Below are 12580 nucleotides of genomic sequence, written 5' to 3'. Positions count from 1 at the left end.
TTTGGGGAGTTGCAAATCTCGAAACTCTCTTTCCTTGCTCTACCTTACTTTCATTTAGCCTTCAAGAAAGAAACTCATCATTTCCAAGCCCCAACTAACCACATGGCCAACTTTTCTGACTGCTGGAGGAATGTCTTGATGTAGCATCGCTGTGTGAAGCCCAAAATTAGCCTCTGGCCAAAGGAGTTCAGCTTACCGATCAAATGATCTTTCATCTTCTCCAGCACAGGCTCCATATCTTCTCTTGACAAGCTTTTAGAACCCACAAGGCCCTTCAGCATCCCAAACATGCCTCCAAGGCCACTTTTCTTCTTGCTGGAAACAGGAAGGAGAGGTTCACGTAGTGGAAAAAGCGAATCAAATAAAGGAATTTCCTCAAGTGCCCCCTCTTCAGTAAAATAGTGATATGATCTTGTCCCAAAGGTGCTTTTTCAAGAGGCAACTGGACTAAAGCACCTGTGGGACAACCATGACCTGGATGACTGGGAGACTCCATAGACATTTAGTGTTATGATCCTTTTTTTTTAATTATTATTACTTTTTTTGCAACAAACAAACAAAAAGAAAATACATTATTACACCCTTGTGCTATACATAAAAGGAAGATTTGGGTCTTCGGATATATCCTCATGATTGCCAAAATCCACGTTCTCGAGGTACAGGTACTGAAGCGTCCAATGTTCCAAGCGCAAAGTCCACAAATGGTTTCCAAGTCTTCCAGAAAATATCTTCTTTATACACACCACTTCTAATTTTAATATCACATGTCATTTTATCATTTAAAGCTAATTTCCACATTTCAGAATTCCACTCTTCTATTCTAAAAATCACATCTAGTTTCCAATATCTAGCTATTATAATTCTACCTATTATAATCATAATTCTAATCAATTCTTTTTCATATTTTGTTAATTCTATTTCCTTAATTACCAACAATAATACAGTTTCCACTCTCAATGTTATTACTTTCCCCATCATTTCAAATATCATTTTCTCCAATTGTTGCCAAAACTTTTTAACCTTATCACAATTATACCACATATGTTCATAAGTCCCCAATTCCATCTCACATCTCCAACATTTTTTACTAATTTTTTTATCCATTTGTGACAATCTTACTGGAGTCAAATACCATTTCCAAACAACTTTATAATTGTGCTCTTTAATCCTTATAGATAAAGTTCTCATAATTCTACTCTTCCAATTCATATGATCCTTTTTTTGAAACATTCTTTCACAACTTCTCTAAGTCACTTTTCAGCAAGCTGAGATGGGGTGAAAACACCCCAATGTTGAAGAGCACATGAGCGACAAAATATAGAATGGCAGTTGCTTAAGTACATGTTCCTTCATCAGGATCCTCAACTTGATATCCTCCAATTGTTTTGAGCTTCTGTTAAACATAAGCCCCAGTCAACGTGACCAATGGTTTATGACAGTTGTAAAGCAGAATATCTGATAAACATCAGCTCACCCTTTTGCAAACTACCTTCAAACTGACACTGGTCTCTTGAAATACGTTCCCAGATCATGAGAACAAAGTGTCAGACTGCCTCTGATTATATTTAGGAAAGAAAACACCTTGACTTCATTTGAAAATAAAGAAAAGTACTTTTACTCAATACATCTGGATTACAGCCGTGGATAGTTGAATCTGAGACAAAATATGGCTAACATCCCATATCCCCTCGTTAGTCCCTCCTCCCCACAAGAGGTCAAGCAGGGCTGGGCCAATGCCAGCTCCTTCTCCTCCCCCTCCCCAATCTCCTTCTGAAGGTCTCCAGCTGCTTGGCATGTCAGGAATGCAGGTTTCATGCTGATTTCAAACCTTTCCTCCCCCTCTTCTTCTTTTTTATGTCAGATGACACTCTTAAAGGGCCCTCTTCTCTTAACCTGATAGGATAGTAATACACCTTAAGTCCATGAGCTATTCTACATTAAACATAATGACATTTCAATTTAACTACTAAATATAAAATGCACAAATAGAAGCGAAGATTGGAGTGGAGGCTGACACAAAGTCACATGCGTGTGGGCAAGCAAAACCATTTACATACTAAGTATTCTGTGACAAAAGTGTTTGATTTTTGTTTTATTGAAAAGGGAATTATGCTTCAACATGGGAAAAGGCATAGAGATAAGTATTGGCAAGGGAGACAAAGATTGGGAATTAAGACGTATCATGGCTACGCTGACTGTCCATTTTAGTTCTGGCTCATTCTTTTCCATATCAAAACAGACCATAATTTCAAGGCCTTAGCATGTCCTGCAGCTGTTCTTCGTGGTAGTTCTTGTCCCAACACCAGAGGGATTCTGTCTGAAGCAGAGACTGAGTTCACACATTACTCTAAGCTAGCATTTCCCAATCTTGGTAAACTGAAGGTAAGTGGACCCAGAATTCACAGTAATGATTATGCTGGCTGTGGAATTCGGAGAGTTGAATTCCATATACCTGAAAACTGCCAAGATTGGGAATCCCTGCTCTAAGCCATAAACTCATTAAAAGTTACAATCCATAAAAATCAAGGAAACTTCCACAATGGCGCCCACACCTGCAAGTTACTTTACAAAGCAGATCAAGAGGCCCAGGGATTTTACCTTGTGTCTGAAGAGTTTGGAACCACTTTATCCTCTTCTCCGGGATCCTCCTCGCTATCATACTCAAGGTCAAGAAGACGGCCAGGCTCACGACTTCCATCGACCAGCAGCTGAACCGGAAATAGTTTGTCTTAGGCCCACGAGCAGACATCGCTTATTGTGGCTTAATTAATAAACGGTGGTTAAACCGGAATTCAGTTAATCCTTTACTTTTGCAAATGTGGCTCAGCCATTGATCAGAACGACGTGTTTGCTTTAGTGGCAATGTCTGTTCTAATGTCTCGTGATACAGAAGCCCTGATAATCTGTGCTGAAGATTTTGGTGGAAGAAAAATCACTTTAGTTATGGAGAGCCCTAATCAAGGTTCCAGACAAAGCCACCAGAAGGGCAGGGAAGTGGAGATCTTACCATTTCTGGATCATAATTCTCCATGGGACAAGCGTCTGTGTTTCCATTAGTAGTGGAGTTACTATAATCAAGTACTTTGGCATTAGAGTTCCCTGTATCCCACACACGGGGCTTCTTCCCCTTGTCCTTCTGAGCATCTGGCTTTGGAGACTTGCTAAGGGAGGAAAAAGGGAAAGTCCTTTAGATCTCCGTACTGAACTAAGCAGAATTTCTGTTCCGAATGACAAATACATGCAACCTGGCTGGGCCATAGAGAGAAAGGATTAGAAATGCAAACTGCGTTCGGAGTATAAGACGCACCTTAGTTTTTGGTGAGGAAAATAAGAAAAATGCTGATTTTCCTCTGGGAACAGCTGATTGAGGGTATTCCGGGAGGTGGATCGGCCTCCCAGAATACCCCCAATCAGCTGTTCCCAGAGGTGAATTTTAGCAACAGGTTCCTTGGTTGGGAGCTCTGTGCCTTTTTTCTGCCTCTGAAACTTCTGAAACTCCATTTCAGAAAAAAACTTTTTTCTGCCTCTGAAAGCCTCTGAAACAGCTTCAGAAAAAAAAGCCATTAAAGCTCTGTTTGGGGCTTTTTTTCTGAAGCTCTGTTTGGGGGCTTCTTTTCTGATGCTTTTTTCAGCCTCTGAAACCTCCGTTTGAGAAGCTGGGCGGGGCTACATTCGGATGCACCCAGATTTTCATCCTCTTTTTGGGGAGAAAAAGGTGCGTCTTATACTCCAAAAAATACGGTAGTACTTCTCCTGGCTGACTGTGGTAAAGAGTAATGTTAGATGTTTGGAGGGCATATCCGGAGCGATATAACCATCCAAGATCGGTTCTGTTGGATGAAGAAACAAGAAACATCCAGCTCATCCAGTTATTGGCCTCGCTTACTTGGACTTCTCTCCACCCTTCAGCCGTTTCTTGAAGAATTCTTCCCGGTTCTTCCTCAAAATTTCATCCTTGCTCAGTTCTTCTTTTTCCCCAGTTGCAAGAGGAGGGTCCAGCTTAACGGCAGGAGCGGTTTTGGGAGCTGCAGCCATTTCATTTCCTTGAGCTGTAATTTAAAAAAAAATGTCATTGTCCCGTACAATGTTGTGAAGCAGGAACTGGCAGAAAGCAGCTTTAAAGGTGAATGTACCCTTCGCTTACAAGGTACCACAAACACGAATCCCCTTGTTCTTCAGGGTTAGGAGTCATTGCTCCCTCCAATACCAACTCACCTTCTTTTTTGGAACCTTTGTTTTTCTTATTCTTAGTTTTCTCTTTTGGTTTCTCTCCCCGAGTTTCTATCATAGACTTCACGGTTTTTTGGGACTTTGCTGATTGTTCAAAACTCTTCATAGCAGTGGGAGCTCGGATTTTACTGCTCCCCTCTGCTTCCCTGATCAGAAAGAGGGGAAAAAAATCATGTAATATTAAGAATGCCATGAAAAAAACCCCACGTTTAATGCAAAGAATCAGTTTTCAGCAAATGAACCAGCAAACATGTGGAAAACTCTTAAAAATATCACCGGCTATGGCAAACCTCCTTCCCAGGCTGAAGGTAATCAACAACTGGCAGATGACCTGAATGAGTTTTACTGCAGGTTTGAAAGGAAACTACAGCCACCTATCTCCACAACCCCCATCTCAGACACACCAACAACAGCCAAGCCTCCTACAACTGACCCCATTTCATTGGGTTCACAACCCCTAGTGATCACAGAAAAGGAAGTGCAGGACCTATTTCACAGACAAAAGCCAGGAAAAGCTCCAGGCCCAGACAAGATAACTCCTTCTTGCTTAAAAGTCTGTGCTGACCAATTGGCCCCCATCTTCACCCATATTTTCAATAAATCACTAGAGATGTGTTATGTTCCTTCTTGCTTCAAACGCTCTACCATCATCCCAGTGCCGAAGAAGCCCACCATCAAGGAACTGAATGACTACAGACCAGTTGCTTTAACATCTGTAGTCATGAAAACCTTTGAAAGGCTAGTGCTTTCCTACCTGAAAACCATCATGGATCCGCTGTTAGACCCCTTGCAATTTGCATACCGAGCAAATAGATCAACAGATGATGCTGTTAATATGGCTCTGCACTACATCCTACAACATCTTGAGTCTCCAAAGACCTATGCAAGGGTCCTTTTTGTAGACTTTAGTTCAGCATTCAATACCATCATTCCAGACATTCTTCTAACTAAGCTAAACCAGCTACAGGTACCGGAACAGACTTGTAAGTGGATCACAAGCTTCCTAACAAACAGGAAGCAGCAGGTGAAGCTAAGCAAGATCACATCAAATACCTGTACAATTAGCACAGGGGCCCCCCAAGGCTGTGTGCTCTCCCCACTTCTCTCTGTATACCAATGACTGCATCTCCAATGATCCATCTGTTAAGCTACTGAAGTTCGCAGATGACACAACAGTGATTGGTCTCATTCGAGACAATGACGAATCCGTCGAACGACTAGCCTTGTGGTGCAACCAAAACAATCTGGAACTGAACACACTCAAAACCGTAGAAATGATGGTAGACTTTAGGAGAAACCCTTCCATACTGTTGTGTCTTGCCCGCCCTCAGAGCAGCCGGGGCCTTCTTACCTGCTCCCGAACACTGAGGAATGTATGCCTCCCGGTCCCAGTCCTGGCTCCATGCCCACACAAACTGCAGAAGAAGGAGAATCTCCCTGCCCCAGCCCTGACTCCATGCCCAGGCAAACGGAGCAGCTAGACCCCTCCCCCTCCTCCACAGCATGTGAGCCTGAGGAGGGTTTACTCCCAAGAACAGCTGATTGGAGTGACCCTCGCATCAGAAGATTGGAGAGGCGGAGGCAACAGAGGGAAGGGAGGGGCAGGCCTTAATGAGTGCTGAGTCATGGAGCCACACCCCATGGCCTATATAAAGGAGCTACTTTCTGGCAGTCTCTGAGTCAGGCAAAAGTCAAACTTATCTTGCTGAAGTCACTTACTGGTCTCCTGCCTGCTCTGAGGACTTTGCTAGGACTTTGGGCAGAGCTGCAGAGGCAAGCCTGATTCGGATTTCCCGGACCCAGCCGTCAGTGGAGGAGTGGGACACGACACATACTTCCACCTCTCACAATACTTGACAACACAGTATCAACAATAGAAACCTTCAAATTTCTGGGTTCTATCATATCACAAGATCTAAAATGGACAGCTAACATCAAAAACATCATTAAAAAAGGACAACAAAGAATGTTCTTTCTGCGCCAACTCAGTAAGCTCAAACTGCCCAAGGAGCTGCTGATCCAATTCTACAGAGGAATTATTGAGTCTGTCATTTGCACCTCTACAACTGTCTGGTTCGGTTCTGCAACCCAACAAGAAAAACACAGACTTCAGAGGATAATTAGAACTGCAGAAAAAATAATTGCTACCAACCTGCCTTCCATTGAGGACCTGTATACTGCACGAATCAAGAAGAGGGCCGTTTAAATATTTGCAGATCCCTCGCATCCTGGACATAAACTGTTTCAACTCCTACCCTCAAAACGACGCTATAGAGCACTGCACACCAGAACAACTAGACACAAGAACAGTTTTTCCCCGAAGGCTATCACTCTGCTAAACAAATAATTCCCTCAACACTGTCAGACTATTTACTGAATCTGCACTACTATTAATCGTTTCATAGTTCCCATCACCAATCTCTTTCCACTTATGACTGTATGACTATAACTTGTTGCTGGCAATCCTTATGATTTATATTGATATATTGACCATCAATTGTGTTGTAAATGTTGTACCTTGATGAACGTATCTTTTCTTTTATGTACACTGAGAGCATATGCACCAAGACAAATTCCTTGTGTGTCCAATCACACTTGGCCAATAAAAATTCTATTCTATTCTATTCTATTCTATTCTATTCTATTCTATTCTATTCTATTCTATTCTATTCTATTCTATTCTATTCTATTCTATTCTATTCTGCTTCCCTCCATTCCTTCTTTCCTCCTATTGGGCACTTCAAGAGATGATTTTGACCTGTGTACTGTAGCTATATTTCAATGTTATTTGCAGTGATTATGTCTTCTCCCAGAATCTCTCTCATCAAATGTGTCTGTGAATATATCATGCACAATATTTATTTTAAAAATGACTATTATAAATCAGTTTCCTGGCTGATCCTAAAAATAGGGCCCTTCTGAATTATTCTTAGCATAGGAGGGTATTAACTGATCTTATCTTGGGGGTAATCGCTTGGCTTATAAATATGGATTGCACACATCGCATATATCCATACTTTTATAAGGTAAGTTTGTTATCACAAACAGTTATTTCAAATTACTTTCCCCTTTTATGCAGGGAGAGAGTAAGGGAAGTTCAAGGTTTGTCAAGACAATTGCATAACATTCTGTATCAGTTCTATTTCTGTAATCAGAAGAAAACACCTCTTAGCAAGATTATATCCCTTAAGCCAGGATTTCCCAGCCTGTGAGATCAACCTGCCTTGGGAAATTTCTGACAAGAGTCCAGGGGCATGAAGAAGAAAAGCATTAGTTGTACATTATTACAATAAACCCCCTTTCCTAAAGCTTTGTTGTATTGCTTTGTCATTTGTGTTCATTTTGGTACTTCGATTTTAAGAGGAGGTATGTACAGTGGCCTCTAGTGTGGAGATTACACAAATGTGATGACAAAACTTTTAGGAACCCTGGCTATGATCTACTTTAAATGAGAAATATATAGCAATAGCACTTAGGGTTCATATTACTTTACAGTCTTCTCTAAGCAGTTTACAGAGTAAGCCTATTGCCCCCAACAATCTAAGTCCTCATTTTACCAACCTCGGAAGGGTTAGAAGGCTGAGTCTACCTTGAACTGGTCATGGTTGAACTTCTGGCTGTGGGCAGAGTTAGCCTGCAATACCACATTCTAATCATTGCACCAGCACAGCTCTTACTACATCCATTATTCTGTACCAAGTCCTACCTGCTAGCACTCTCAGTGGCCAGGAATCTAAGAATCGGATGAACACCAAGTTACCTATCTCAATATCACCAGTCATAAGTCTGGGTATAGTTAACATGCTAGCCTAAAGCTGGGAAGAACTCAGCAGCTTTGGAATAGGTGGGTTTTTGAACACAAATTTAATTTGATAGCCAAGACAAAGCAAATAGCTTCAAAATTCCTAAAGTACACTACAACAAAGTGCACAACAACTGAATTGAACTGAACAATTGAACATAAGGACCATCCACAGCCTTTCATTTTGCCCAGCTCTCAGTGATTCACACTGCAGTCTTTCAGCTGCAAAAGATAAAGCAACTGGGATAGGTCAACCCCAGGAAAACGTGTGTGACCATAAAAGCGATGACTCTGTTACCGTTGGAGACGTAGAAAGTCCTCCTTAAAATCAAAGGTGCCATTAAGGATCCCAAGAGTTCCCTTCTGTTGAAACTCGTTTCGATATTTATCTCTGAACTCCTTATGGACATCGTCTATCAACTTATCCACATAGGTTAAAGTCAAGATTTTCTGAAATCCAACCTGCAAAAGAGAAGCCGTGTGGTTAAGAAAAAAGGTACCTAGTTAAGAGAGCTCATATTTAAGGATATGCAAATTCTTCTGCCTTAATAGTCCACAATATGAATCAGTTGCCTCCATTCTATGTTTCTTTTCACACAAGCAGGAGGACACACGCAAAAAAGACTAGATTTCTCAATGTGCTTTCTAAACAGATTAATGATTTAATAGAAAAGAACATTTATAAGTCACTGCTATCAGGATACACTAGGCTTACAGACTCCATAAAACATGAGATGCATTTGATTCTGGCGTCACATCTTGTGGTTCCAGCCAACCATAGTTTATCAGACAAAGCAGGATTAAGCGTTCCATGACAATGGTGTGATTTGTGAACCTCAACACAATAGGATTACAACATTGGGAAGGAAGAATATGTTGAACTGTCTCTCATAATGTTCTCCATCACTAACTGCACTACAAGGAGTTGTAATTCAGTCACTTGTAAAAGGCCACATATTTTTCACCTGTTCTACCTCTCAAGAACTAGACAATGATGATGAAACTTTTTAATTTCAGTTTAGTATTCATTTGCTTTCGAAGCCTCTTTCTTTCAGCACAAAACAGCATACGCACCACAAATACAAGCTCAAATTGATTGTCCAGTTTATATTTAAGGGTAAGGGCTTCATGGTTGAAAGAGTTGCTGCCACCTCGCTCCTAAAAAGAAGAAAATTAACATAATGAAACACAAGATCTACATGTCAAATGTGGCTTCTGCAATTATTCTTGGCAGTGGGGCGTAGAGTGCAGACCAATGTAAGAGAGACAATCTCCAATATGCAAGTGGTTGAATAAGCACACCAATTCCCCCCCCCCCCACAAGACCTAAGTTTTCAAGAGATACAACCTGGCCCCGCTAAAAGTATACCACAATTCATTCAACATTATGGGGCCCATAGGAAGGTTTTAAAACTTTCGTAGTTCCAATTGAGCAGCCTGCATGTGTCCCAGTGATTATTGATTTACTGGATTTATAAGGTTGCCCAACTCGTCGTCTCTCTGGCCAACATATGGAAAAACAAACAATAAACTAAAAGACCCAATTTATGCAAAACCTAGACAATGTGTAAATTTAAAATACAAAATAGAAAATGCAGAGCAAAGATAATGCAAGTAACTAAAAGGGAATTCAGCTCAATGGGATCCTGTCTGTGATCCTATGTGGAACCTGGGGAATCTAGCTGAAACCAATTCACGTTGTTCTCAGTAAATCTTAGTAATTAGCCCGATTACAACTTGCATGATAGCTGATTTCTTAAGATTAGTATTTAAAAAAAAATAAAAGTCAGATTAATACGATGAAGTACAGAATGTTCTCATTTGAGCATTTCTTGCTATATGGCTTCTGTGTGTTGAGAACCATTGAAAGACATCTCACAGCTACTTCCAGATGATCCTTTTATGCTGTGGGGCCTGTGCTGAACTGCTCCAGGCTCTCCGCCTTGAGATCCAGGATCTGCTTAATCTATGGACGCCTGTTAAAAACTTGGGAAAATGCCTCTTTCAGTGAATATAATCTCACATTGTTGTAATGTATTTTATTGTTACTTTTCTTGTCAGCTCTTTAAGAAGACATAGCATAAGAAGTGGCACCTGAATATGGTAAATCAGTTTAAAAAACAAATTCAAGAAGGGTTGTTTCAGATTCTGGAAATCCAAAATCAATGAAAACCTCTTATAATAAATTACTTTTAACTTATCCTGGACTAGCATGAGATGCTTGAGTACCATATACCAATTCATTAATATCATGCCTTCTGAACAAGCAAATGCAAAGTTGAAAAAGACCATCTGGAGGTTGCTAAGTAGCCCTTTTAAGGCCTGTTAGCAAGGGACCTGGGAAAGCAGATAGCTTCAATCCCATGATACACAGTACAATCTGATTCATTACCATAGATTTTGAAATCATCAATTAAAGGAAAGCTTTTAGACATAAATGGATAATAATGCCAAACAAGTCCGGAAGACTTCAGAACCATCTGGTACTCAAAATTGTGATTGGGAGGGGAGGGGAGGTTTTTTTGAGTATCTTGCTTAAAAAGCAGGCTTTGAATGCAGGAATATATTGGAAGTAGAGAATAGAATAGAATTTTTTATTGGCCAAGTGTGATTGGACACACAAGGAATTTGTCTTGGTGCATATGCTCTCAGTGTACATAAAAGAAAAGATACCTTCATCAAGGTACAACATTTACAACACAAATGATGGTCATAGGGTACAATTTAACACTTAATGATACAGCACTTAATGATAAGCATAAGGTACAAATAAGCAAGAGACCTATGACCCAAAAGATCTGGCTCAAATAATCTGACTGAAATGTATACAGTACGGTGAAATTTATACAGTAGGGTTCATGAAACATGTTACACTGTGTGTTGTTTCAATTTGATTTAGGCGCTAAGAATAAATTGAAAACTGCCAGTTACCTATAGCTTAAAGTAACATGCCAGGTGCATATTTAATCTCTCAAATACAGTAATAGTGAAGCTTGGAGTTAATTAGTATAATTATTAAAGGCCAGGAAAAATGACAAAGAAATAGATGACAGTCATGCAACTGAACACTTAGCCACCCACCCCACAACAAAATCCCTGCTAGTTTATTTTGAGATGAAAAGAAAAGACCTATACTACAGAAAAGAAAACCATACTGAAAGAACCTTTGTAACATTTGTTGTAGGCTCAGTGACAGTATGCCGGGTAACTTTGCCTGTCCCAAAGAGACTCCTAGACCAAAGTGCCCCAATTACAAGATGCTGCAAGAACTACTCAAAGTATTGATTGATAGGCATGCAAATTCATGGGAAGATCCAGTTTATTCAGGGCGCGTTTTTTACTATTACTCAGGCACAATTATATTAAGCATACAGGGAGTTATGTTGCAATAGCAGCACAGAAAACGTATAACTATAATAAATGTGTATAAGTATAATATAATAAGTAATAAGTATAATAACTATGTGTAACTTGTATATCATTATACAGAAGTCATGAATTAACCCTGTTATTTCAACTGCATCCTAGACTTACCATCGAGCCGCTAAAGACTTCTAAAACAGGGCTCTCCAACCTTGGCAACTTTAAGCCTGGAGGACTTCAACTCCCAGAATCCCCCAGCCAGCAAAGCAAAGCAAGGCAAAGCTGGCTGGGGAATTCTGGGAGTTGAGGCCCTCCAGGTTTAAAGTTGAAGTCCTCCAGGCTTAAAGTTAAATCCTAGACTTATCATCAAGCTGCTAAAGACTTTTAGAACAGGGGTCTCCAACCTTGGCAACTTTAAACCTGGCGGACTTCAACTCCCAGAATCCCCCAGCCAGCAAAGCTGGCTGGGGAATTCTGGGAGTTGAAGTCCTCCAGGCTTAAAGTTGCCAAGGTTGGAGACCCCTGTTCTAAAAGGTCAAACTGACTGAAGGTTTGATTGACGGGATGTCGGGGAAGGTGGAGGAGTGAAGATAATGGGGGGAGACAGAAGGTCCAAAAACAAAAAAAGGGGGCTTCGTGATCAAATAAGATGAAAGTCCCCTTTCATTGATCTCAGACCCCGGCCGACTCCTTGATCTCCCTCCCTCCCTCCCTCCCAAAGCGTTTGGCCCCCGCTGCCCACTTCTAAATCCTTCCTGTGATCTCCTGGTGGTCTCCCATCGCAGGATTCAACAAGGGAAGCCTCCGTGAATTCCGCCCAGATTGTCTCCCCGTCACCCCGCGTGGAGGAAATATGCGAGCCCCCCCCCCTCCACCACCACCACCACCCACGAAGACCTCAGGTGCAAACGGGGCCGGGGGATGGGTTGGGTGCTCTTACCTGGAGGAGGACCGAGCGGATCAGCGCGTTCACGGGTGCAGTGCAGGCCGCCGCGGGGCCGCGCACGCCTTGGAAGCACCAGAGGACGAGCCCCCCCTTGCTGAAGATGGTGAAAAAGTCGAGCATGGCGGGATCGGGGGCGCCGGGCCCTGACCCGGGGGGGGAAGGGGGGAAACCGGGGGGCGACGGGACCGAAGACGCCGGGAAACCAGCCCGACTTCCTTACCCACGTCAGATTAGTCTCT

At 41.6% G+C, this 12580-nt stretch overlaps 2 protein-coding genes across 2 annotated transcripts in view; one reads left to right on the top strand and one right to left on the bottom strand.

The window, feature by feature from the left end:
- Window positions 1-7671, top strand: part of FAM118B (family with sequence similarity 118 member B) — a 23886-nt gene extending 16215 nt beyond the window's left edge. Inside the window, exon 8 of the mRNA XM_058194724.1 lies at window positions 7310-7671. Coding sequence (XP_058050707.1) covers window positions 7310-7320 — 11 coding nt within the window. The 3' untranslated portion in view covers window positions 7321-7671. The remainder of the gene's footprint in view (window positions 1-7309) is intronic.
- The window catches only part of SRPRA (SRP receptor subunit alpha), an 18300-nt gene extending 5720 nt beyond the window's left edge, over window positions 1-12580 (bottom strand). Inside the window, exons 1-8 of the mRNA XM_058194713.1 lie at window positions 12336-12580; window positions 9107-9190; window positions 8331-8494; window positions 4216-4376; window positions 3887-4049; window positions 3008-3161; window positions 2599-2708; window positions 197-315 (exon numbers count right to left, since the gene is read on the bottom strand). Coding sequence (XP_058050696.1) covers window positions 197-315; window positions 2599-2708; window positions 3008-3161; window positions 3887-4049; window positions 4216-4376; window positions 8331-8494; window positions 9107-9190; window positions 12336-12461 — 1081 coding nt within the window. The 5' untranslated portion in view covers window positions 12462-12580. The remainder of the gene's footprint in view (window positions 1-196; window positions 316-2598; window positions 2709-3007; window positions 3162-3886; window positions 4050-4215; window positions 4377-8330; window positions 8495-9106; window positions 9191-12335) is intronic.

The sequence above is a fragment of the Ahaetulla prasina genome, chromosome 9 (genome assembly GCF_028640845.1).
Source record: "Ahaetulla prasina isolate Xishuangbanna chromosome 9, ASM2864084v1, whole genome shotgun sequence".
Lineage (NCBI taxonomy): Eukaryota > Metazoa > Chordata > Lepidosauria > Squamata > Colubridae > Ahaetulla > Ahaetulla prasina.
This window is presented reverse-complemented; position numbering and strand designations above follow the sequence as displayed.